Below are 22,499 nucleotides of genomic sequence, written 5' to 3' on the forward strand. Positions count from 1 at the left end.
AAGCCTCCTGTACAAAGTGTCTGACGATCTGATCTTAACTTTCCCAGACTCTCGTTATGTGGGTGCAGCCCACAGGCATGAGGGACACAGAGCCAAACCGACCAGGCAGCTGCTCTCAACCCCTGCTGCACATTCTAACCATCAGGGAGCACCTCAGGGGGCACGGGGCTGGGGGGCAGGTGCTGCTCCCTCCGCACCAAGGACACCAGCACCCCGAAGCCCAGACAATGGCATTCCCCCTTTTGAAAAGCTGCTCAGATAATTCTAACCTGCAGCAGAGGCCAAGAGCTGCTAAACTAGTGAAACCAGAGGGACTGGCTGCTGTAGACGCTCGAGACAAGCTGAAGCAAGGCCCTGCCTGCTGTGGTGGGAGCTGGAGTGGGAGTGTCCAGGGATGGTGTGTCCTGGCACCCACCCAGATCCTCCTCCATATCCCACACCTCCCCAGACCTCAATCAGAGACCTAGTGGGGAGCAAGGGTGTCATTCTAAAAGAGAGAGAATTATTTGCATGCACTCCTGGGCACACAAATGGGAACACACAAGTCTTTCTTATAACCTTTAGGGCCCATGAAGTTGGACACAGAACCATGGGTTCTGGCTCCTAGCCAAGGAGTTCAGACTCGACTCCTTGCCAGGAAGCCCCAAGACACACGCCACTGCAACCACACAAACCCAGAGCTAAGCCCTAACTACTACCCAGGGGCCAAATGATGCCTCTGGGAGCCCACAGCTGGAAAACAGGAAACCAGTGAAAAATAATAGAAGGAAAGGCCATAGGACAGAGGTAAGCAGAGAGTTCGACCATGGGATAAGACTAGACTCAGACGAGGGATAAGGCCAGTGAGGAGGGAGACCCCACATGGTCTGCATACAGAGACCTTCCAGCACTGCTATCTGGGACCCCATGCCACCCTCATCTTCTGTCTACCTCAGTCTAGAATGGGAACTGTACCCATACGTTTGACCCAACACCTGGATATATTGGCCAAGCAGCCCCATGGCACTCCCCCTAGATGATTCTGATGCAAGGAATCCTGGTCTACCTGTCACAAAGCATGCTCAGACTAGGCAGAGAGGTAGGCCTAAAGCATGTAGTGGAAACAAGGGCGGACTGAAGCCCTAAAGAATGTCCTAGTATGGAGAAAACAAGAGTAGGATAGAGAAATGCTGAGAAAAACAGGCAGACAGCTCTTGGGCATGTTGACTGAAGAAACCACACCTACTCGAACAGTATATCAAGCAGACTGACCGATTAACACTTCAAAGACCATTGAGTTGGAAATGTTGCAGGCCCAGAGCTAATTTATCTTGAGCCCTCCTAGTTCCTAGCCATTTATTTGACAACCTCTGTGGCTAAACATCCTGTGATTACTAGGTAAATTATTTTGGAATACATGAACACAACAGCTTCCACCAACCCTCAAACCCAAGAACAAAACCAGAGACCTACAGCAGCGTTCCCTGCCTACTCTACCCCCAATGCACATGTAAAGGGCTTTGTTTAGTTTCTTTAAAACAAAACAAAACAAAACACTTTAAAAAGTTACCAAACTGGACCACAGAATTTGGGGTAAGCTAAACCTGTGTTCCTGTGATCATTCATATTTGGCTCCAGAATACACTATGGCCTGGACCCTTTCAGGTGAGAGTTGCATTTTGTTTTGTTTTTGTTTTTATGTTGACAGGAACATCTCCAGCTCCATCAAAAATCCACTCTCCTAGAGTCTGGTGGACAGGACAACAATGACTTACATTTTGAAGACCTAGTCTCCCCTTCTCCAGAACCAGGAAGGTTAGAGGGAACCCTCTGTACCCCAACTGAACCTAGTCAAGCCAGCAGAGACAGGCTTGGTCTGGGGGGTACTCCCGAGGGAAAACAGAGCTGAGGAGTCCATTTGCAGATACAGACCAGGTTCTCTGCCCACACCCTTCTTCTCAGGACCTCTGCCTGCCTCCAACAGAGGTTTCCGGCCTCCCTGCTCATCCCCATCTGTAGGGCAGCAATCAAGTCCAAGATGGAACCATCCTGAGATAGGAAGGTAGACCAAAGTCAAGGGTCCCTCTAGTCAACTGTCTGCTCAGCAGGGCTGGCAACAATGCCCTCAGGTCATTTTTTTCGGGACAGGTGTTTGAGGGAATACAGTGGATGCTGCAGAGGTGGGAAGCAGAAGTCGGGCAGCGGCAGAGCTGGGGGCTCTCTGATAGGGACACAGGGTTGTGCAGCAAACCCTCTCAATGCCTTTGTCTCCACGCAGAGCCCATGAGGTCAGGATTACTCATGAGGATGCGTGGGGGCGGGGCTCAGAAATCCAATTACTTAAGCACCAAGGGCACAAGAGTTCTTGGCCAGACACACACTAGGATTTGCTTAGACCCTAATCCCCTTACACTTGGCATGTTGGCCCCTTAAGTAATACTTCTGCAGCGAGTCAGTTTAGGCCCTTTTCTCTAGGCAGCTAAGACAAAAAGAAATTCACATTTTTACTTTAACAATGCAAACAAAAAAGCTAAGGAGCCTCAGCTGGAGGAAGTAGGGCCTAGATGCTTCAGCTGAAAGCCACCAAGGTGGCTGGGGCGTCCATTCTGACAGAAACCACAGTATGAGGTCAGCCCCTGAAAGGGCTACACCTCTAAGTAAGGATCACCATATGAAGGCCTGAAGATAAAGGTTAGTGGTAGAACACTTGCCCAGCAAGCCCCAGGCTCAATTCTCAGCACTGCTCCCCCCCCAAAAAAAGTTTAAATATTTTTAAAATCACAAATGAAGCTACATCTGGTGGAACAGGGTTGCAACCCTGGCTACTCGGGAGACTAAGGAAAAAAGAGCCCAAGATCAAGGCCTGCTGGGCTACAGAATGAATTCAAAAGCCTGAGCAGAAAAAGGGCTAAGGTTATTCCAGGAGTAGACTGTTTCTTTCCCTGGCATGTGTGAGGGCCTGAGTTCCCTCTCCAAGCACACACCCCTCCTTCAGGGGCTCCTGTGGTTCAGACTTTACATCGTCAGATTCCTCAAATTGCAGGAAGGATCCTTATCTACAGACTCTGAGATACAAGTGAGCCTTCGGCGGCTCTAAGAACCTCTGTAGCAAAGGCAGGGTGAGGAAGAGTTGAGAAAGCAGTGTCCAGAAGGGTGTGGAGGCACGCGAATCAAGCCCCATGCACTGCCAGGAGCAAGTTGAAAACAGTGCTGTCCACAGTCCGACCCGGTCCGGCATCACATACATGCAGAGAGGCCTCCAGTCACGGGGCGCCCAGGGCCAAGGGCATGGCAACAGCCCTGCTTTGAATGGCACTGAACACCCGAAGCAAACTCTACAAGCTCTTTACTAACTGTACGAAGTGGGGGCTGCTTCTTGGAAATTAAAAAACAAAAAAACAAAACAAACAAAACAAACCTAAAAAGCCAAACTGGTCTGTTTCTAGATTTAGTTTGAGAAAAATTAACTTTGGAAGGCAAAATTTCTGCTGCAGAGAGAAAGCCATGATCTCTCAGTGATTCTCCAGTTAATGGCAGAGCCAAGTAGCGTAAGAAACTTAACTACTTGTGGCTTTCTCTCAGGCAGTGAAGCAGGAAGTCTATCAGATCCAAACTTGTATTTATTTTATAACAGGGTCTGATATAACCCTGGCTAGCCTCAAACTTGCACACAATCAAGGATGACCTTGAGTTCCTGGTCTACCTCCCAAGTGTGAGATTATAGGCACACACCACTATATCCAGGTAAATGTTTACAAGGTGACTTTTTCCTCTTATTTTTGCAGTGTTGGAGATAGAGTCCATGGCAAATGCTTTTCAGTTAAGTCACATTCCCAGCCCCAGGGCCCAAGTTTTCCAGACAAGGTCTTACTATGTAACCCTGGGCTTCCTGGAGCTTATGATGCACTAGGCTGCCCTGGACTCGAGGTCCACCTGCGTGTGCCTCCTGACTGCTGGGATTAAGGGTGTACAATAGCACAGCCAGGACACGAACAGTCTAGGCATGGTAGTTTATCCAACCCTCTCAGGATCTCAGATCAATACTTTCTTCCCACACATGACCCTAACCCATCACCAGATCCTAGAAGCACTAACCTTGAAAACAAGGCTGGCATGTTGATTCTTCACTCAAAGTCTGAGGTTCAAAATGCCAAAAAGTAGGCCCAGCACAAATGAGTGCACATAGGGTGAGGGGTTCAGTTTGTGGTGTGCACAAGCTCATGCGCCCCAAACAGTAGAGCTCGAAGATAGTGATTGTAGGAGAACATACCGGCAATGCTGGTTCTCCCACTTATAACTGAAGTGATTTAGTCCACATCTCTAGTGTCTAATGGTTTTGGTAAGATTCTATACTTCGTCCTGGGACATGTGAATGCTCAGCCAATGCTGAGAGATAAAGTAGGTGGAGATGGGGACAGGGTCCTGGTTAGCACTCCAAGCCACAGGTTTTACTCATGCAAGCCACCCCTGTTCGGTTTGCCCAGACTTCCTAAATTGGCCCAAAAGAAAGCCACCTCTCCATCAGAAGCCACTCAGAGGCTGAGAACAGGGGTCCTGCTGACTACCAGATGTCTGGGTGTGGAAGGAAATGAGGCCAAAAGCCCAAGAGGTCAGGGATTGAAAAAGAGGACTTAAGAGGATTGGGAGACCCAAAAGCTGAGCCAAATACAAAGCCTCTGCCATACTCCCAAGCCCGACCCCCCAGCCAGCCACTCGCCACAGCCTCAGGGTATGGGGAGGAACTTGGCAAAACCACAAAGCCCATTTCTAGCAGAAACGTCCATCTGCAGCCAGGAGCAGATGAGCACCCAAGCCGCCCCTCCCCTACGAGTCCAGCAAGAGGGCCACAGAACCATCATGGTGGTCCCAGAATGCAGCCCCAGCATGGGGATGGACAGAAGGCTCCCATCCAGCTTACAATCCTATTTTGCCACAGTTCCTCCTCTTCTGACATTTATCCAATAATGACTGGGGTCACTCTGTGATTAACTCCAACTCCTACCAAGCATGGGGATACCCTCTCTTCATGCTCCAACGCAAATCGGACATTCTCTTGGCTGGTTCCTTTCCTGCTCCAGCCTGACAGGCCCACCTGTCTTCAACTCTGCTGTTGCTTATAAATTCCCTCAGAGAGGACTCCTCAGCCCTTGCAAAGAGCAGAAAAAAACAGACAGGAGCGACTAGGAGTATCCATAGAGTCACAAGGAGCAGATTCTCAACAGGGCATTTTTGGGGTGGTCAAAAGGAGAGACAGAGGGCCAAGATCCTGGGCCCAGAACCAAAATAGTTTCCAGACATCCTTTAGCCTGTGGAGTGAATGTTCCCATGAGGCAGAGCGTGGGAGCCCCAAAGCAGGGCAACCTGACGCTCTCGGCACCAGGCACTCTGTTCTGTCCAGGCCGCTGAGGGGAAGGAGGGGCAACAGGGTGTTATGCTATGGTGTAGTCCCTGGATATACCACGGGAAAAGGACATGAAGCGCAATATACAGTAATCCAGCAATGTGCATTCATCAAGCTCAGCTTTGTGGCCGTGCCAGGACTGTGCACACCCATACATCAGGATATTCCTGGCAGCACTTAGCACACAAGGAGAGATGCATGCTTTCTTCTGCTGCTGGACACCATTCACCCTTGGGACTTAGCCCTCCCATCCCCACCCTGTGGGGACTTGCACGCACACACATGCACACATACTCCCTTTACCCTGACCACAGGAGAAGCTCTTTTTGCCATGATCTGATAAGAGATTGGGCAAAACTCTCTCACCCCAATAGGACCCCTGAAAAAACCCAACCTGCAGAGAAGACAGAGCCTAAAACAGCGGCTCAGAACCGGAGCGCTGATGGCATCAAGGCTGGGGGGCGGGAGCTATGGTTCTCAGACAGGCAACTCAGCACAAACAAGCACAGATACATGCTCGAAGCCATAGGTGAAGCTCCTGGGAACGGGGCTTCCCCTGAAGATCCAGGGCTTCCTTTGGACTTCTATAACACTGGGAGACTCGGGTACTGGGCTGGACGCCTCCATAAGGTCTTCAGGGCAGACCCCAGGGTAGCACAACCGGTGGAGAGGTAAAGAGCAAACTGGCAGAGTGGAAGGAAGCGGGTCTGGAGTCATCAGCACAGCAGGGTGCTTGAGAGAATAAGCAGACAAGGGTGCAGGTACAAAGGGAGAGAGCTTCCTCCTCTCCCTGAGCCCATCTGTCCCCACCCTTTCCCCCAGTTCATGATCGTAGAACCTCCAGTGCCCACGGCCCTGAAGCAGCGCACCCAGTGACTACAGCGCCCAGCCGGCAGCGGCCCACGGAAACGGGGGTGGGGCTGCAGATTCTGGCTCCCAAGACAAGACAGCAAGGGTGTGAGTGAGCCAGTGTTAACACTTCTGCTTGTCTGGGGGCTCCTACAGTCCCTTCCCAGGCGTCCATTAACAACTCCCAGCCTCACCAAGGCATGCCAGCTTCCTCAGGGAGCTGGCACTGGCTCTTCCTCCCTAAGACACTGTTTCAGAAGCAAAATCCACGTCCTTCTGCAAACACTTGCTTGGGAAAAGGCCAGGGAGTAGTCCTGGCCTTCAGAGCCACCTCGTAAGCTAGCCTAGGAACCCCTAACATACACACACACAGGGAAGCAGAGCCCCGCCCTGCCAGTGTCACCACCCAGTGAGGTGGCGGAGTGCCATTTCCAGCACCTCCTCAGAGCTTCCCACAGCTTTCCCAGGAAGCAGGAGGTAGATCTGCAGGAAAGACTAAGAGCATGCAGGGACAATCACAGCTCGCCCACCTGCTCCCTAAGCAACCAGGCTCGGAACTTCCTCTATGCTAGGAAGAGCCCCACTGGGCCAGGCCTGCCCACCTGTCCCCACACTCAGCCCCAGCCTCTGCTCTTTAAAGGCAGCCACCCTGTTTTCTGCCTCCTTCCCACTCCAGCCTCCACCCACCTCCCGGGCCAAAGGATCCTGCTGAGTAATTCCAAACTTAAGGTGTCCCCCAGCCCTGTAAACTGGGGCAAACTAGGAGGAAATCTACTGACCTGGTCCTGACCAACCTGGAAGGATTAGTCATAGCTTCTTAGTGAGCAGAGTCTCCCTAGACTATCCATTCTCTCCTCCCAAATGCCTCACACCAGCCTCCGAAAACCCACCTGGAACGGCTCAAAGCCCCTCTCTCTGCTTCACTCACACTTGGAAACAGTGCCTTCCCAGCCTCCCAGACACCAAGTGGCACAGAATAACAGCAGACACCCGCTGGCTTCCCAGCCACGATGTTGCATCAGCCCCCACCCTACCCAAAATATCCTCACCCCACCACCCCCTCGCCTCTCTCCAGCCATCTCCATGGTGACAGCAGCATGACTAATGACACCCTATCGGCTTCAGACTCAGGACTGCAACCCCCCCTCACACACACCCCCCCCCCCCCCAGGACGCACCCCGGGGATTTCTGCAGATTGGATGCAAACCAACAGTACCAGGGCCATTCTCTAGAGATTTCCAGAGGCAGGGGTGGGAGTGGGTTGCATGTCTTTAACACACACACACACACACACACACACTTCAACAAACCAAACCCCAACTGCACACAAACCATCCAGCTGAGAAAGCAAAAAGAATCTAAACAAAACCCACACAGGCCTGAGAATTCATTGGCCGCCCACACTCCCGCCGCCCCTCCCCCTCAGCTGCTGCTAACACACACAGTGGGAGATTAAGGGATCACCAGAGGAGACCCTTTATTTTTATCCCATCCAGTCAAACACTTCACCCCCACCGCGCGCTCACGTACGCGCGCGCGCGCACACACACACACACACACACACACACACGCACAGACACACACACACACACACACACACACGCAGGGTACCTTGACAGTCGCCCCTTGTGCCCAGGGCCCCGTTCCTTCACCAGCCTTTATTTCCACCTGCAAAAGAAGCCAAAGACACTGGTGAGGCAGGCTGGTAGCAGGCAAGGAGCAAAGCCGTCCTGCACAGGCCTCAGCGCCCTGGAGGGGAAGGGGCCGAGAGAAGAAAGGCTGGACGGGACCATCTTCCTGCTCTAGCTGCCACCCGAGCGCGAACGGGCCCCGCGCCTTCCAGCGTTTTGTTTTCCTGTCTCGGTTCTCGGGCCTCTCGAGATCCCGGGGACCCGCTCCCGGCCTGTACGCGGCCTCCCCTCCCCTCCAGGCCCTGCGCTCTACCTCGGCCGGCCTCCTTTACTGCATCGGCCGCCGCCGGGCCTCCCATTATCCCCGCCGAGGGAGCGCACCGAGGGAGGCACTGCAGAGGCGGCGGCCAGCTGCCGGCTGCTCCCGCCCCGCCAGGCTGGTGTGCGAGAGGGCGGCGCACACGCCAGCCAATCCTGCACCCGGCCCTCCCCGCCAAGGACCTGCCCAGCAGCCAGGCGGGGGCCTTGGTCAAGGGAGCCATAGCCACAAGGGCTGCTTCCCAGGCAGGCCGGGGATCCCGCGGCATCCTCCCCTCCCCAGGCAACACACACAAGGAGTCCCCCGCACCTCCAGCGGGTGCACCTAGAGTACAACGGCGCCAGCGGCTGGGGGGATGGGCAGGTAGGTACCCCATACCCACTGAAGCTCTAGTGCTCCAAGGAGAACTCAGAGCAGCAGAAGCCTCACATCCCCCTCCCGCTCTCCCCGCCCCCTTTGCAGACTGCAGATCAGTGGAGTAACTTACCGAAGGTGACACCGCTAGAACACAGCAGAGCTCAAACTCCAAGCCGAGTCCGTCCTCTCTGAAGACCAGCCCCTTCGCCATTCTACAGCTCTACTCCCCTGCTCTCTGGCACACCACTCGGAAAACGGGCTGAAGCCCATACAGCCTGTGCTTCCCCAAGTCGACTGTGCCCTTCACTGCGCTCAAACGCCCACCTTGCTCCCCAGGGTCACTCCGGACCATAGCCGAAACATGCCCCATGAAGCTTTCTCTCCTGGAGAGGATCCACCAGGCGCCCCTTTTCAAACCCCCTGGGCTCCCAGACCTCCAGGAGCTCCTTTCAAGTTCCCTAACTCCATGCATGACAAGGGTGCCATGGCCAGGAGACTAAAGGGGTGAGGGGGACAACAAGGTCCTAGCAATTCAGATTCCAGATTCAATTCCCAGGCATCCGCAGGCAGCTCCTTCAGCTATCCCCTCCTCTCTGAAGGGGAACATCCAGGCCCCACATACACTTAGGAACCACATACCCAGGTCCTAGCAGTGGTAACTCACCTCCCTCAGCCTCTCATTGCTCATCTGTAGAATGGAACCAGCTGCCATTTCACACAGCTGCGAGGCCCTGAGAAAGCAGAGCCAGCCCGACACAAGGTAGGTGCTGCTGGCTTCCAGCACTCTACATTTCTGCCAGAGCTCAGGGTGCCTTCTCATTCTCACAGATGAATAAGCTGAGGCCTGACAGGAGTGAGTCACAGATGAGCACCCCTGCTCCAGTGACTCGCTCTATTACCCACTCCACCACAAACACATAATTGCGCCCCTCCCCAGGGCCCCTAGGGGGTGTTCAGAATCAGATAAGTTCTTTAAGAGAAGGGCAGGCCTGCCTCTGGTAAGGAGGCTTCAGGGCCCACACCTGTCTCCCCTTTGGGACAAAGGGTAGGCCTGCTGGGTCCCTCCCAAAGCAAGGAGGGAGGCAGATGACAAGATAGGGTAAAGGGAACATATCTTAAATTATGACTGTAGGTGACAAGCTGAGTGTTTATGTCTTTTAACTCACTATTAACCAGGGTAAATTAATCCCCTCCTTCTCTTGGCTCCCTAATGCCTTGTGCTATACCCATGCAGCCCATATAGAATGCTCTTGAACAGACAGAAAACAAAACGGAGCAACCCAGCGTGGACAGTCTCTATACTGGGTCAGGTCCCTACTGATGCACTGTGCCAACCATGCTGTCGTTCCATCTCACCTTACCTACTCTACACAGCCTTGTTTTCAGGTGAAGGAAGAGTACTATGGGGTGCTAAACAATTTGCCCTTGAAAACTGGTAGACAGGAATTCAAACCTAGACCCTTCCTCTGAAAGCCCCTCTCTCCGCCACGCCCAGGGAGATAGAGAGACAACTGGGTCACTTTAAGTGATTGCTTCCTGTCAAGCAGATCTGAGAATACTAATATGTTCACTCTTCCCAACGCTGCTTCCTGGCCCCTCCTCCGCATGCTAATGTGCTACACTGCTGAATCCAAACAGTGCCTTCCGTCCCTCGGCCAGCTCCTCAGCGACCAAGCCTTCCCCGCGCCTCCTTGGCCTCAGGAACAATATATAGCCTCTTCTGGGGCACCAGTCACATCCCAGCAGCTATTCATCTACAGTTGTTGCCCACGTGGGTGGGGCTCCCGCTCTCCCCACTTTCCTGGGCTCTACCCAGAACTGGAATGTGCTGAGCTGAATTCTGCCTCAGGAGTGTGGAGTAGCAGGGAGCTGGGCACTGAGATGGTGAGGCCCCTCTCCTGGTCGGGCTCCTAGCGGAGGCCTCTAAAGCCTGGGGGTGGGGCAAACACCCCCTCTCTTGGAAAGAGGACCTGCCACTCTGAGCTATGGACCAACAAGCCTCCTCACAGCTTGCAGGAGCTCTGGAGCTGCATTCTCCCCATCTTCCTGTGCTAACCTTGTGCTCCCCCAACTTCAGGTACCCACCCTGACCTCCAGCACCCCTTGGCTAAACCAAGGGAGCATGTGGCCGCCAAGACAGCCTACTTACTCCCAGCCTCATCCCGCTCTGATGCCAGTCACAAAGCTACATGAGAGGGGTACTGAGTCAGGACAGTTCATTTCCCGCCCAATCTTCATCTCTGATGCCTCTTTCTACATGTGGGCCCCACAGTGACCAGCTCAGATTCCTTGGGATTCCTCTTCATTAGGTCAAAGATCTTCCCCAATCTTCCATCCTGGCCTCCCAGACTCCACTGTACTGGCTGCGGGAGTAGAGCCACAGAGAAGGTACATGGGGTCCCTTGCTTGCTGGAAACATAGAGAAATCTCAAGAACATGGCAATTCATAGACTGGACTCCACCATACACCAGATGAGCAGGAACTCTCTTACACACAGACACACACTGGGGGGATAGCCTCATGGGTCCCCACAAATGGGGACACAACATAAAGTTCTTACTTAAACCTCAGAATAAACCACCACACCAGGAATTTTCCACACCCATGGTACAGATGAAGAAATAGAGAGTTCTAAACACCTTGCCCAAGATCACACAGCTAGAAGATGACCCCGCAGGACTTTCTATCCTCTACCTGCAGTAGCCACTCAATGCTCATCTATCTACCTCGTCCAGAGGCAGAAGGTGACCAGAGAGAAGTCTCTTCGACTTGTCCTGAACAAAGCACCTCTTCACAGGGCTTTTCCTTCCTGGCTAAATTTGAAGCCCACTTCCTTCAGGAAGCCTTCTCTGGTCACCTCAGCTTGTCGCCAGGCCATAGCACTCCTTCCATTTCTCTTTTAACACCAGAAGTTTGTCTCTCGGTGCACATGTCCTGCCTCTCCACAGTTCTCAACACTGAAGGCACTGGGAATTGACTGGGGGAGAAGCCTGACTTCCTCGCCCCTCCATCACACAAAGGATCCTGCCAAAGAAAGCGACCACCCACTCCACCTTTGGAGCCTATGTTTTCCGGTGTCCACGCATTAATTTCCGCCCAAGTAATTGCAGCCCATCACACATACATCATCCCCTATATTTGAAACTCTTTGAGGTTGTCATGGGAACTGCCTTCGCCTTCATTCACTGATCAGACCTCACAATTAGCTTTGGCAGCGGAAGTCTTTGTCAATGGCAGACACCAGGAGGAGGAAACAGAGGAGAAAGAGCAACAACAGAAAAAAAGGATTCTTGAAGACACAGTAGAACCAGATACAGTGAAGGCGCCAATTGATGTTCTGGTGGACAAAGAGACAGCCCCAAAACCCACCCTCACTCTTCCGCCCTGACAGGTAGGGTGCACACCCCTGAGCCCCTGGCAGGCAGTCCACTCCGCCTGAACTCCACGCACCCTCCTATCAGCAGCTCTCAGCCTTCCTAACACTGTGACCTTTAACACAGTTCCTCATGTTGTGGTGACCCCCAACCATCAAATTATTTTGTTCCTACTTCATAATGGTAATTGTGCTAGTGTTATGAATCATAATATACACATCTGATATGCAGGTTTTCTGATAAGTGACCCACAGGTTGAGAACCCTTGTCCTAGAGAAGGTGTTCCAAGTCTCATTAGGGTCAAATTCAAATTCAAGAGTCTCTTGGACCACCAACTGTTCCAGGGCCCAATCAATTAACAGGAGGCTACACAGCCCTATGGAAATAGGGTGCAGAGTGCCTCAAGAAACCCAAGATGGCTTAAAGGAAGACTTCCAAGAGGAATTAGCAGAGATTTAGCCTACTTTAAGGACCTGTGAACACCCTCAGGTGTGCCCAGCCTGCCTGCATCTTTCCACACCTCTGCCATTAGCCTCTTTGGAGCAGCAGCCAGGAGAGTCACAGCCCTCCTCAATCCTTCATAAGCCACTACACTCAAACTCCTAAGACCTGTTCCTGCTCTTCCCAGCTGGTCTGCAAGAGAGGCCCAAGGGTAACTCGTCCTCAAGGCACTCCTTCCTCCAGCTTTATAGCAGCATTCTGGTAAGAAAATGCTTCCTTGGTCTCATGGAGGACAAGGTAACGCTGTCATCCTCCACTCCCGGCTCAGGCTCAGTGCCTGGCGTGGCCAACACCAGCCCCAGGAGAGGTTTGTCCCAGCTATAGGTTAAGCAGACCTCCTGATTCTGGAAAGCGAGGTGGCACCAGACAGGAGCTGTGCTTCTCCAGAAAGAGGGACACTGTTGTTCCCGGGACCCAGGGATTTCCAGAAGGTGTGTGTCCTCCTTGTTCTAGTGCCAGCTCTTTCATCCTATCACCTGACCCCTCACTGCACCTCTTCTCACGCCCACCCCCAGGCCTCAAGCAAGAGCCTGCCATCCCTCTCCTAGAGTGCCAGAATCATCCCTGGCATCTTTGGGGAAACTGGGTTACCCCTAAAGAAGCAAATCAATTAAAAAAGAGACAGGTGAGAAAGACCCAGTGTCTCCCTCTATGAACGACTCAGAAGCAGAATACTATAGTCCAGTACCTGGCCACTTGTTTTTGACCCAGCTTCTCCACATCCCCTCCTGACGCTTCCTCTGACAACCAAGAGAAGCAGTGGGGTATAGGGACAGGCTCACCAGTGCCCTGAAGACTGCCAGTGACACACCCACCCTACTGTGAGACCCTGGAGTCACCGGGCTAACAGCAGTGGGAGGCATGTAATCTGTCCACTAAGTCCCAGGCAGGGCATAACAGGGCTGGCACTCCCAAAGCCAGGTCAGCAATGCTAACAGAGCAGCCATCCAGAGCCCGGCCCAATCAAGCAACTCCCAGACCCGAGTCCACCTGAAAGGCAACTGATGATCCCACACAGGGCTGTTCTCTCAGCCCCCCCATCTCCCACCCCACCTTACTCATTAGTAGAAACTCAGGCTGTCAACTTCTTATGCAAGTGGCAGACAAGGCCACCAGAGTGTCCAAGAATGGCAGCAACCTTGGCCCCACACAAATCACCAGGCAGAGGCCTATAGCAACCCTAACAGACTCTTCCAGAACAAGTTGCACAAGGAAGTTATGGGGGTCTCATCCTCTACTATCCTATCTTCCTGAGCACTCTACTCTACTCCCACAGGCAAACAAGAGAAGAGATGGAGCCTAGACATTTGAGGCCCAGTATAGTTTGTGAGCCCACCCAGCCAGCACACAGCCTTCTCCTGGAGACAGCCTAAGGCAGAGGATGACTCTGGGCCAGGTTTGTGAAAAGTACGTGCGGGACAAGAAGTTAACATGAACAAGGTTCACCGAGGCTTTCATCAGGACTGTGGGTGGGAGGGTCCCAAGAGGGAGCCACACTTTATTCCCTCTGCTGTTCTAGAGAAAAACATGAATGATTCTATAGTAGTTAAGACTCCAGGACAGCATTGTTCTTTTCCATACCATGGCTGTGGGCCAGGATTCCCAAACCAGAAGGCTATTTCCCCAACCTGAAAGAAGCTATGGTGAGAATGGATCTGGGAATACACAGAACTACCGTAAGTCCAGCTCACAGCTCTGCCCAGTAGCTCTGCTGTACCAGCACCTTTTTGAGACAAGGTCTTAACAAATAGCTGAGACTGGCCTAGAGCTCATCATGTAAAAGGATGAGCTACATCAACAGTGAATCCAACCTCCAATTCATGAATCCTTTCTGCTTCCATCTCCCAAGAGCTGGGATTACAGGTATGAGCCACTCCCAGCTGAGAACATTCTTTATCTGTGCCATCCAAAATGAGCCATTAACCATACACAGCCAAGTGATTAGAAGGTAGCTATTGCAACTATTACTGAAACTTTAACTGAAATAGATGTCCATGGTTTCTGGATCTCACATTGGATGGCTCAGATAAATCATGCTTTCATAATCTGGGGTGGCCATGACTATTCTTGAAAATGTGCTTAAAAACATATACTGTCTCCCCAGAAAAGACACAGTGTTGCACCTTCAGGAGACATTTAGCTGAGCCCTTCTGAATGCTCACAGACCTGATCTCAACCCAGATCTGAGGCCAGGTCCAGTCATAGGAGAATGCTGAGGGTTGGGGTGTAGCTCAGTCATAAAGCGCTTTCCTAACGTGTTTGAGGTCGACTTCCCAGCACAGCAAGAAAGGAAAAGTTAAGGCCTGGGAGGCAGCTCCATGCGGTAGAGCACGTGCTGCACAAACATAAGGATTTGAGTTTTGATCCCCAGCACCCACATAAAAAAGCCAAGCTTAGCAGTGTATGCTGTAACCCTACGCTCAAGAGGTGGAGACAGGATCCCTCTTGGGACTTGCTGGACAACTAGTCTAGCTGAATCTGCAAACTCAAAGACTCAGGTGGTTGGTTTGGAGAGATGGCTCAGTGGTTAAGAGCACTATCTGCCCTTGTAAAAGACACGTTCAGTTCCCAGAACCCACACATTGGCTAAGCACTATCTATTACTCTAGTTCCAGGGGGCCTGACACCATCCTCCTCTGGCTCTAGAGGCACCAGGCACACACATGGTGTGCTGACACACACACGCAAGCCAAACACCCATATACATAAAGACATTGTGTGTGTGTGCACACACATATATATAAAACGAGGTACACAGACCATTGGGAGCAAAAGACAGGCACGTTCTCGAGTTCAGGGTCAGCCTGAACTACCTAGTGAATTCCAGTGAGGTGCGGTCTCTAAACAGAAGGTGGACACCAGTTGAGGAAACACTCAGCGTAGGTCACTGGGTTCTGCACATGCGCGCGCGCACACACACACACACAAATTAAGTACAAAAACGTGACCAAAAACGCTATGGCCCAAGATAGAGATTTCTTCTGTAAGGAAGCTGTGTAAGGAAAATGAAATTACCTGATGTTGCCCTTCCCACAGACCTTGTGAAATCGCCCCTCCTTCATAGCATATCAGCAGTCAGCACCCAGCCTCTGACACATGCAGGCACAGGAAACAGGGCACCCCTCAGGCTAGCTCTCCAGCATAGGAAAAACTGTAAACATCACACATTCCTTTTTTTTTTTTTTTAACCATGCCTTCAGTCAGCCTGCTTAGACGATACTAACAGAAGGTCTGCAGGCTCCTCCACAGGAAGGAACTAACTCCTCTTCCATGCTACGTCTGTCCCTCTCCACATTTCTAAGCGGCTAGCCCTGTTTCCTCCGATTGTTCTGTATGTGACCACCATGACAGATCTCAAGATGGGCTGAGGAAATTCTTTACAGAGTTGCAGCTCTTTCTACCTGGTCAGGAAGTCAGGTCCTCACGTGTGCAGCTCTTTTAAAAACAAGTCCAGGAGGGCTGGAGAAATGGCTCAGTGGTTAGGAGCATTTGTTCTTGCAGAGGACCCAGTATTCGTGTGGTGGTTTGAAACTATCCATGACTCCACTTCAGGGGGATCCAGCACCCTCTTCTGACCTCTGAGCACACCAGGCATGCACACCATGTACATAAAACAAATTATTTTAAAAGGTGAAACAAGTCCAGTCCTTTCCACTGAAGTCCCATTGACCTTAGCCAAGTTTTGTCGCTTTAGGCTGCTCCAGTCTCCTCAGCGCTTTATCCCATCTTTCAGCGTACAGCCACTTCCTCACCTGCAACACCCACTCCTGATCTGCTGTACAACCTTAGACCCTTCAACCAGACCCAGGAGTCCACGCACATGCCCCTCCCTCTGCTGACCATTTATGGCTTGTGGGCCTACAACTCCCACATCAGGCTTTTGAGCAGCAAACAACTCTTGAGGGTTTTCCTAGCTGTTTTCAGATCACACCCAAGCCCTTAAACATTACTACTCAAAACTTGCTAGCCTGTGGAACTCCAGAGGAATGAGAACATAGAGTCAGTCCTGGCTTGGGCTCTCCTTTCCTGGCTGGCAAGTGGGATTCTATGCCTAGTTGTGAGTTATTTTGACTCCTTCCCCTTGTCCCACCCCCTTCTCCTGGTCACACAAGTGTTGGAGACTTACTCTTCAACTTACTTTACACTTAGACTCACTCTAAATTCTAATAGTTATATAAGCCACCTGGGCATCGAGCTGAACTACAGATTTGGGTTTAAGAGGTCTGGGATGAGGCACAGATTCTGCATTCCTAACACTGCTGGCCCACCATGTGGCAGGTGGAAGTGAGGCTAACCCACTCTGTGTCCTGCCCTCAGGTGGGAGCCGCACCAGCCTTGTCTGCGGCAGAGGGTCTCTGCCCTGCCCAGCAGATCCACTTCCGGAGACTCCATTAACTCTGCTCCAGCCCAGTTAGGTTAAAATTCCTGGCACATGCAGAGTTTTACATTTTCCCAGGTGATCCCAGGTGGAGTCCCTGACTACAGTGGTTGATGAACCAGGCTACAGAAGCTCAGCTTCTGAGAGTCCATCCCTTCTCTGCAAAGACCTAAAGCTTAGCCTGTCTAGACTGTTTGCGAAGGCATTCCTGTAGACCACTGCCAGCCTCTCTAAAGTCTCACTACCCTTTTAACAATCTGTCCTAAAACTATCAAAAAATAGCATTAAGCTAATGTTTATAACCTCCAAAGAACTCTGAAAAACTGTAATCTTGCCAACCTGAGTCTGCACTCCATTTATTACCATAACTCTGTGAAGACTGACCCCTTGAAGCACTCACTGGGAAGACATTCATAGGAAGCAAATGGCCATGGGGACCTGCTCTCCCTTCCCCAGCATAAACCCCCAGGACACAGGGGCCCAGTGGCTGCTTTTCCTGCCCGCTGTGCTCCCTACGTTGGAAGCCTACTTCACTTCCTTCTCCTTGCTGGGAGCAGAGACCTGCTGTCACAGCATTTCCTACCATGCACAGTACATTCTGGCCACTGGGCCTCCCGGTGTGCCTGGGATGGCTCAGACCACTCCTGAACCTTCCACACATCGCAAACCCCAGTGGGCACAACCTTGACCATCGGTACATTGGACAGTAATGTGGTGCCCCACAATTGGCTTAGTTAGGCTTAGGCCCCTCTTCCCTTATCACATTTCCTTTTTAAAATACACTCCTTGTCCTACAGCTGATTGTCCTCATTGAGTCTTTGGCTATGGGGTTAAAAACAGCAATTAAGATTTTCTGGTCTTCTTGGCCTGCCTTTTCAGCCAGGTGGGCTTGTTTTTAAAGAATCTTATCACCCAGTTTCCTTCAGCTGTTTCTCCCTTTGCTGAACTCCCTCCCAGATAGCTTAGCAAGAACCCATCCTTTCTGACATTGTTGGAAGACCTCCCAGGCTCCTGAGAGCGGCAAATATCTTGTCAGAAAGCTGCAGTCTAGGCGCTTCACTTATGGCTAGCAAGTACTGTCCTAACCACATGCCATTTCTCCACTCTTCGTCCATACTGCTCTTCAGCTTCCAACCTGATGCACGTTTTCTTCGATTCCTACTTGGGTCTTTACTTCCCTTGCCCGCCCAGGACCACAGTGCCACCTTGCTCTTGGTGTGTAGACATTCCTCCCCCTCCTTCCTGCGCCTGGCTCCAAAGTGCTGTTCTACAGTTGTTCTTCCAGCAAGCCAGGGGATGTCTCAAGATAAACATTTAATCTGTATTTACAGGCTTATAGCTCAGACTAATGCACACTTGTTTATATGTAAAGTTTAATTCTGTCACTATGCTGGCTACCTACTAGTGCCAGACATGATGTATATTCTTGTACATCCTGAGATTGTAACACCCTGAGATTACTGTACCTCACAACCAAGAAAGCCAATGCTTGAGGGATTGACTAGGTCGCCCTACCGTGCCTCATACTTGCCAAACTCTAAAGAAGTCTATCTTATTATTCAAGTGAAAAGAATGTGAATCAAACAAACTGAGAAGCCAGCCTAAGCCCTGAATCTTTCTGGAACTAGGAATGAAGACCACAGTAGAGGTACAAACTCCCTCAGAAGTGTTCTGCCTACTGCCAACCCAAGAGCAACCACCTGCCCCTGGGAAACCATCTTTAATCTTCAAATTCTGAACTACCAAGTCTATGGATTTGGCACACCCTTTCCAAAGTCCACCAGGAAAAAGAATGTCAAGTAGAGAAACAAGAGGAAAAACACAGGGTAAGCTTCCCCTCCCTCTCCCCCACCATGTCCATGGCCCTTACAGCACGGTACCAAGCAGCTGTCGGCAGACAAGTGCAAAAGAAACGCCAGAGGCAGCTGGGACAGTGGAGTCAGGATGGAGTTAAGGACTAGACACTCAAGGAGCACAGATAAAAGCTGATGGTACAACCTCCGAGGCTCTGGGGATGGAGTGTCCCACAACACATGAAGACTCAGGCCAAAAAAAAAAAAAAAAAGACCTCCCTGGTCCGTTGTGGACGCAGTCTGCTGAGCACTGCGAAGATCTAATGGTTAAGTCACCAAGTCACCGTGGTTCCCTGCCCAGGCAGGGTCTGCCAGAGACAAGCCTGTTAACCGGGGCCTTCTCGATAGCCATTCAGAAGCTTGCAAGCCATTATGAGCATGTTTTGTTTGTTTGTTTTTGCAATGGAGAGCCACTAGTTACTATTTCAGTTTCTTTTTTCTTTTTAACCAAGTGAAGACAAAGAAAAAAGGAAAAGAAAGAAAGCGGAAATAAACTTTTTTAAAGTTTAAGTATCAATGAGAAAGTACCCACCCTTAGAGCACCACTTTCTTTAAAAAAGTTAGGGTCACCGAGATACTGAGTAAAGGTGCTACCTGCAAAGCAGAGGACTGGAGTGTGAACCTCAGAACTCACACGGTACAAGGAAGAGGACTGACTCTCAAGTTGTCCTCTGACCTCCACATGTGCACCACGGTGGAGAAAGACACACAAAGAAACCTAACAAAATAAGAAAAACTCATTCCACTGTCCCCACTCCACTATTTCTCAGACACGGGGAGGCGGCCTGGTCCACAGGCCTCCACGTAGACGCTCTGAGCTCGGCATCCCAGGCTGTCCAGCTACATTTCAACTGACCTTAGGGTCTAGGGTAACCGCCGGCCTTGGCCAGGTCTGCACAGACTTCTCAAGGCTATCGCTAAGCCTCAGCCAACCCGGGTCCACAGTGTCTTTACCATGACCCCTCGGCAACCTGGCCAGCAGCTTTCACAAGAGAATGAGAGGCTCTGGCCTCATTCCCAGCTCCTTTCGTTCAGGGATGTCCCACTGTTGCCAAAACTGGCTCATAATGCCATCCACAAGTGCCACCAAGCACATCTTTCACCCCTGCGTCTATCAGAGGAGTGGGATGGAAGGAGGAAGTGCACATTAGGAAGAAGGAAGTGAAGGGATCCAGCCATGCAGTATATACTAGGCAGTTCTTAGAGCCAAACACCAGCTCTTATGGCTAAGCTCACCCTCTAAGAAATGACCCCCAAGGCACAAGGAGGGCAGGTTAAGGGTGCCCAACACCAGCAGCATAGTTGGGCTGGATATGAGGCCAGGGCTAGAGTGGGGCTCCAGATGCATCCAGATGCCTGCTTTAGCTGCTCAAGGTAAATAGGAAACTTATAGTATGTAGCAAATGGACAAAGGAAGTTAAGAAGGGACAGAAACACCCTGGGAAGAATACACTTCCCTGCCCCTCAAACTTGGATCTTTCTTCCCACCCAAAGCCCTACCACCTTGAGGCTCAGGTCTACATTCAGCAGTCAAGGAAATCCCAAGTGCATTTGGCACACCCAGCCTGGCCACAGGTGACCTCATGCTCAGAGCTCAGCAGCTCCTGGCCCAGCTGAGGGGGCTTTGAAGGACATCAAAGCCAACTCCATTTCCCCCAAGAGAAGACAGTCCGAGAGGAGCGGAAAAGTCTAGGCTCTTGGACAAATTAGTGGCAGGGCTGGGAGCCCTGCAGGCAGCGCAGGCCTCTCTGTCTCTGTCCAGCGCCAGTTCCGCTGCCTGGAACAACTTCAGCTGCTACACGCTCCGCCTAAAATCCGCTCGATTGGCTGGTCCCTACTTTCGCCAACTCTGCTGTCACGGCTACCAGCTTTGCGTGGACTGCTCACCAAGCGGAAGGGAAACACCCCAAGACAGGGTCACTGCCCCGCCCACTTCTCCTCCCACCCCCACTCATTGCTCTCATCCCCAGTCTTCCTCTTTAACCCTGAATGTGGGGAGTCCACCCTGGCATGACAAACCTCAACAGCACATCATCATTTATAAATTGGTATCTAGTGTCTACTGCCCCTCAAAATACTACCATGCCAGAAACTCTGTGGCCTCGGCAAGTATCCCATACCATTGGGAGCCCCAATCATGTATCCCTCATTAATTTCCTTGTTTGAGAAAAACAGGACCCCAAGGAAGGGTTTAGGGGAGGAATAACCGCCCTCCCAGTCAGGACCGCCCAAAAGCCAAGCTGTTACTCCAGAGCTTTCTATACACACCCACCCCCACCTCCAGTGCCTCACTGCTACCACGTCACCCACACGTCAGCACCTGAAAATCCACCTGAGGCTTCAGGCAGGCGGAGAAACTTTTAAAGCTCAAGCTAGACGACTCCGTCCCGCATCAACTGTAAAACACCCACGACGAGGACGCTGGCTCTGCACGGAACCCAATCACTCCCGTACAAACCATCGGCATGGAAAGGAAACCCACGGGCTTCCAACAGCAGGCGGTGCTCCAGCGGAGACCAAGGGCCCAGGGATGGGAGGACAGGCTTAACTGGATGAGTCTTTTCAACCGGACCCTCCTGATGAGGCACCCTGAGGCAAGGGATTGGGAGCCGGCAGAGGCCCACTTACCTCCTTAGGGAGCCCCACTTTTTTCTTCAGCGCCTCACACTTGCGGAGCTTGCAGATCTGGTGTGTGCGGCGGTTGGTGCAGCTGGTGCATGACCCACAGTTTTCCAGCCGCCGGCAGGGCTCACAGGCCCCACATCGCTTTCTTTTCTTTCGCCCATCTCCACCCCCTCGCGGTTGGGTCTCACTCCCAGATATTGGAAGTCCAGGCCCCTGGAAGCCCCCTACCATCACCTGGCCCTGGGGGAAATCGTAAAGGCCTGGCAGGTCCGGCTGGACCGCCAAGGGCACCTGAAACTGGCTCATGACGCTGCCGTTGCCAGGGAGAGGGGCATAGGTGCCCGGTTAAACTACTGTCCAGTCTCCTGCTGCCTGCCAATGCCAACAGGTCCTTCTCTCCTAAACCAGTCTACAGGGGTGAAGGCAAGGAGCTTCCGCCTCTGGGATGGGTGCCTCTTCTCAAACCCTCTTCACCTCCTCTGCAGCCGGCTCACAGGGCTCCTTCCAGAATCAGTCTCCCAGCTGCAGCGCCCCAGGATCCGGGGCAAGACAGTAGCAGCAGCTGCCCCCAGGGAGAGTTTCATCTTGGCTGGGAGGCTTCTTCACCCTCAGCCACCCGGGGCTCAGGCATGAGGTGAGCCAGCGGGTGTGCGGCGAGGCAGATTAGGGTGTGGAGTTTCCCTCCTGACACGGCTCCCTCCCTGGGTCAGGATGATGAAGACTAAACTGCCTGAAGGGGGGGAAAAGACACAGAAAGGGGAAGCACATCACTCGGGGTTCAGGGACAACTTTCACGTGTTATCTCTTCCTGCTTCTGGGAAGAGAGAAAATGGGGGGCCCAGGGTCTGCGTCAAACAAAGTCCCTTAAAACCTCAGATGGAGGTGCAGGGCGCCAGAGGTGGGGTGGGGGTGGACAAGGCGTTCGAGAGAAACAAGGGCGCTCAAGGTGGGGTTTCGGAGAAACTTGCTCTGTGCACCCCTCACCCTCCACCCACCCGCGTCTTCTACTAGCTTGTGAGTTTTACTAAGATCCAAGCGCAGTCCCTCTCCGGGGACACAGCGCCTTCCCCGAGGGCACAGAGCTTGGAAGATAAAGTTTGCAGAGGCTCGCTCGCTCGTTGCAGCGGACGGCGCCCCGGGCGGCCTGGAGGTGGGGGCGCGCCCGCGGGGAGTCCCGCGCCGCCACCTCGCCGCGCCCAGGAGCCGGAGCCCCGAGGGCCACGGCGGAGG

At 52.2% G+C, this 22,499-nt stretch overlaps 1 protein-coding gene across 2 annotated transcripts in view; it reads right to left on the bottom strand.

Annotated features, from left to right (window-relative positions):
• Tet3 (tet methylcytosine dioxygenase 3) overlaps window positions 1-22,471 on the bottom strand; it is a 94,210-nt gene extending 71,739 nt beyond the window's left edge. The window contains exons 1-2 of one of the 2 annotated variants that reach the window (XM_055596391.1): window positions 21,273-22,471; window positions 7,842-7,898 (exon numbers count right to left, since the gene is read on the bottom strand). In XM_055596391.1, the coding sequence (XP_055452366.1) occupies window positions 7,842-7,898; window positions 21,273-21,575 (360 nt within the window). In that variant the 5' untranslated portion in view covers window positions 21,576-22,471. Of the gene's footprint in view, window positions 1-7,841; window positions 7,899-8,174; window positions 8,243-21,272 lie in introns of those variants that run through there. The other variant, XM_055596392.1, reaches the window with a different exon arrangement.
• Window positions 22,472-22,499: the final 28 nt, after the last annotated feature.

The sequence above is a fragment of the Psammomys obesus genome, unplaced genomic scaffold (genome assembly GCF_907164565.1).
Source record: "Psammomys obesus unplaced genomic scaffold, mPsaObe1.curated_primary_1811, whole genome shotgun sequence".
In the NCBI taxonomy this organism is placed as follows: domain Eukaryota; kingdom Metazoa; phylum Chordata; class Mammalia; order Rodentia; family Muridae; genus Psammomys; species Psammomys obesus.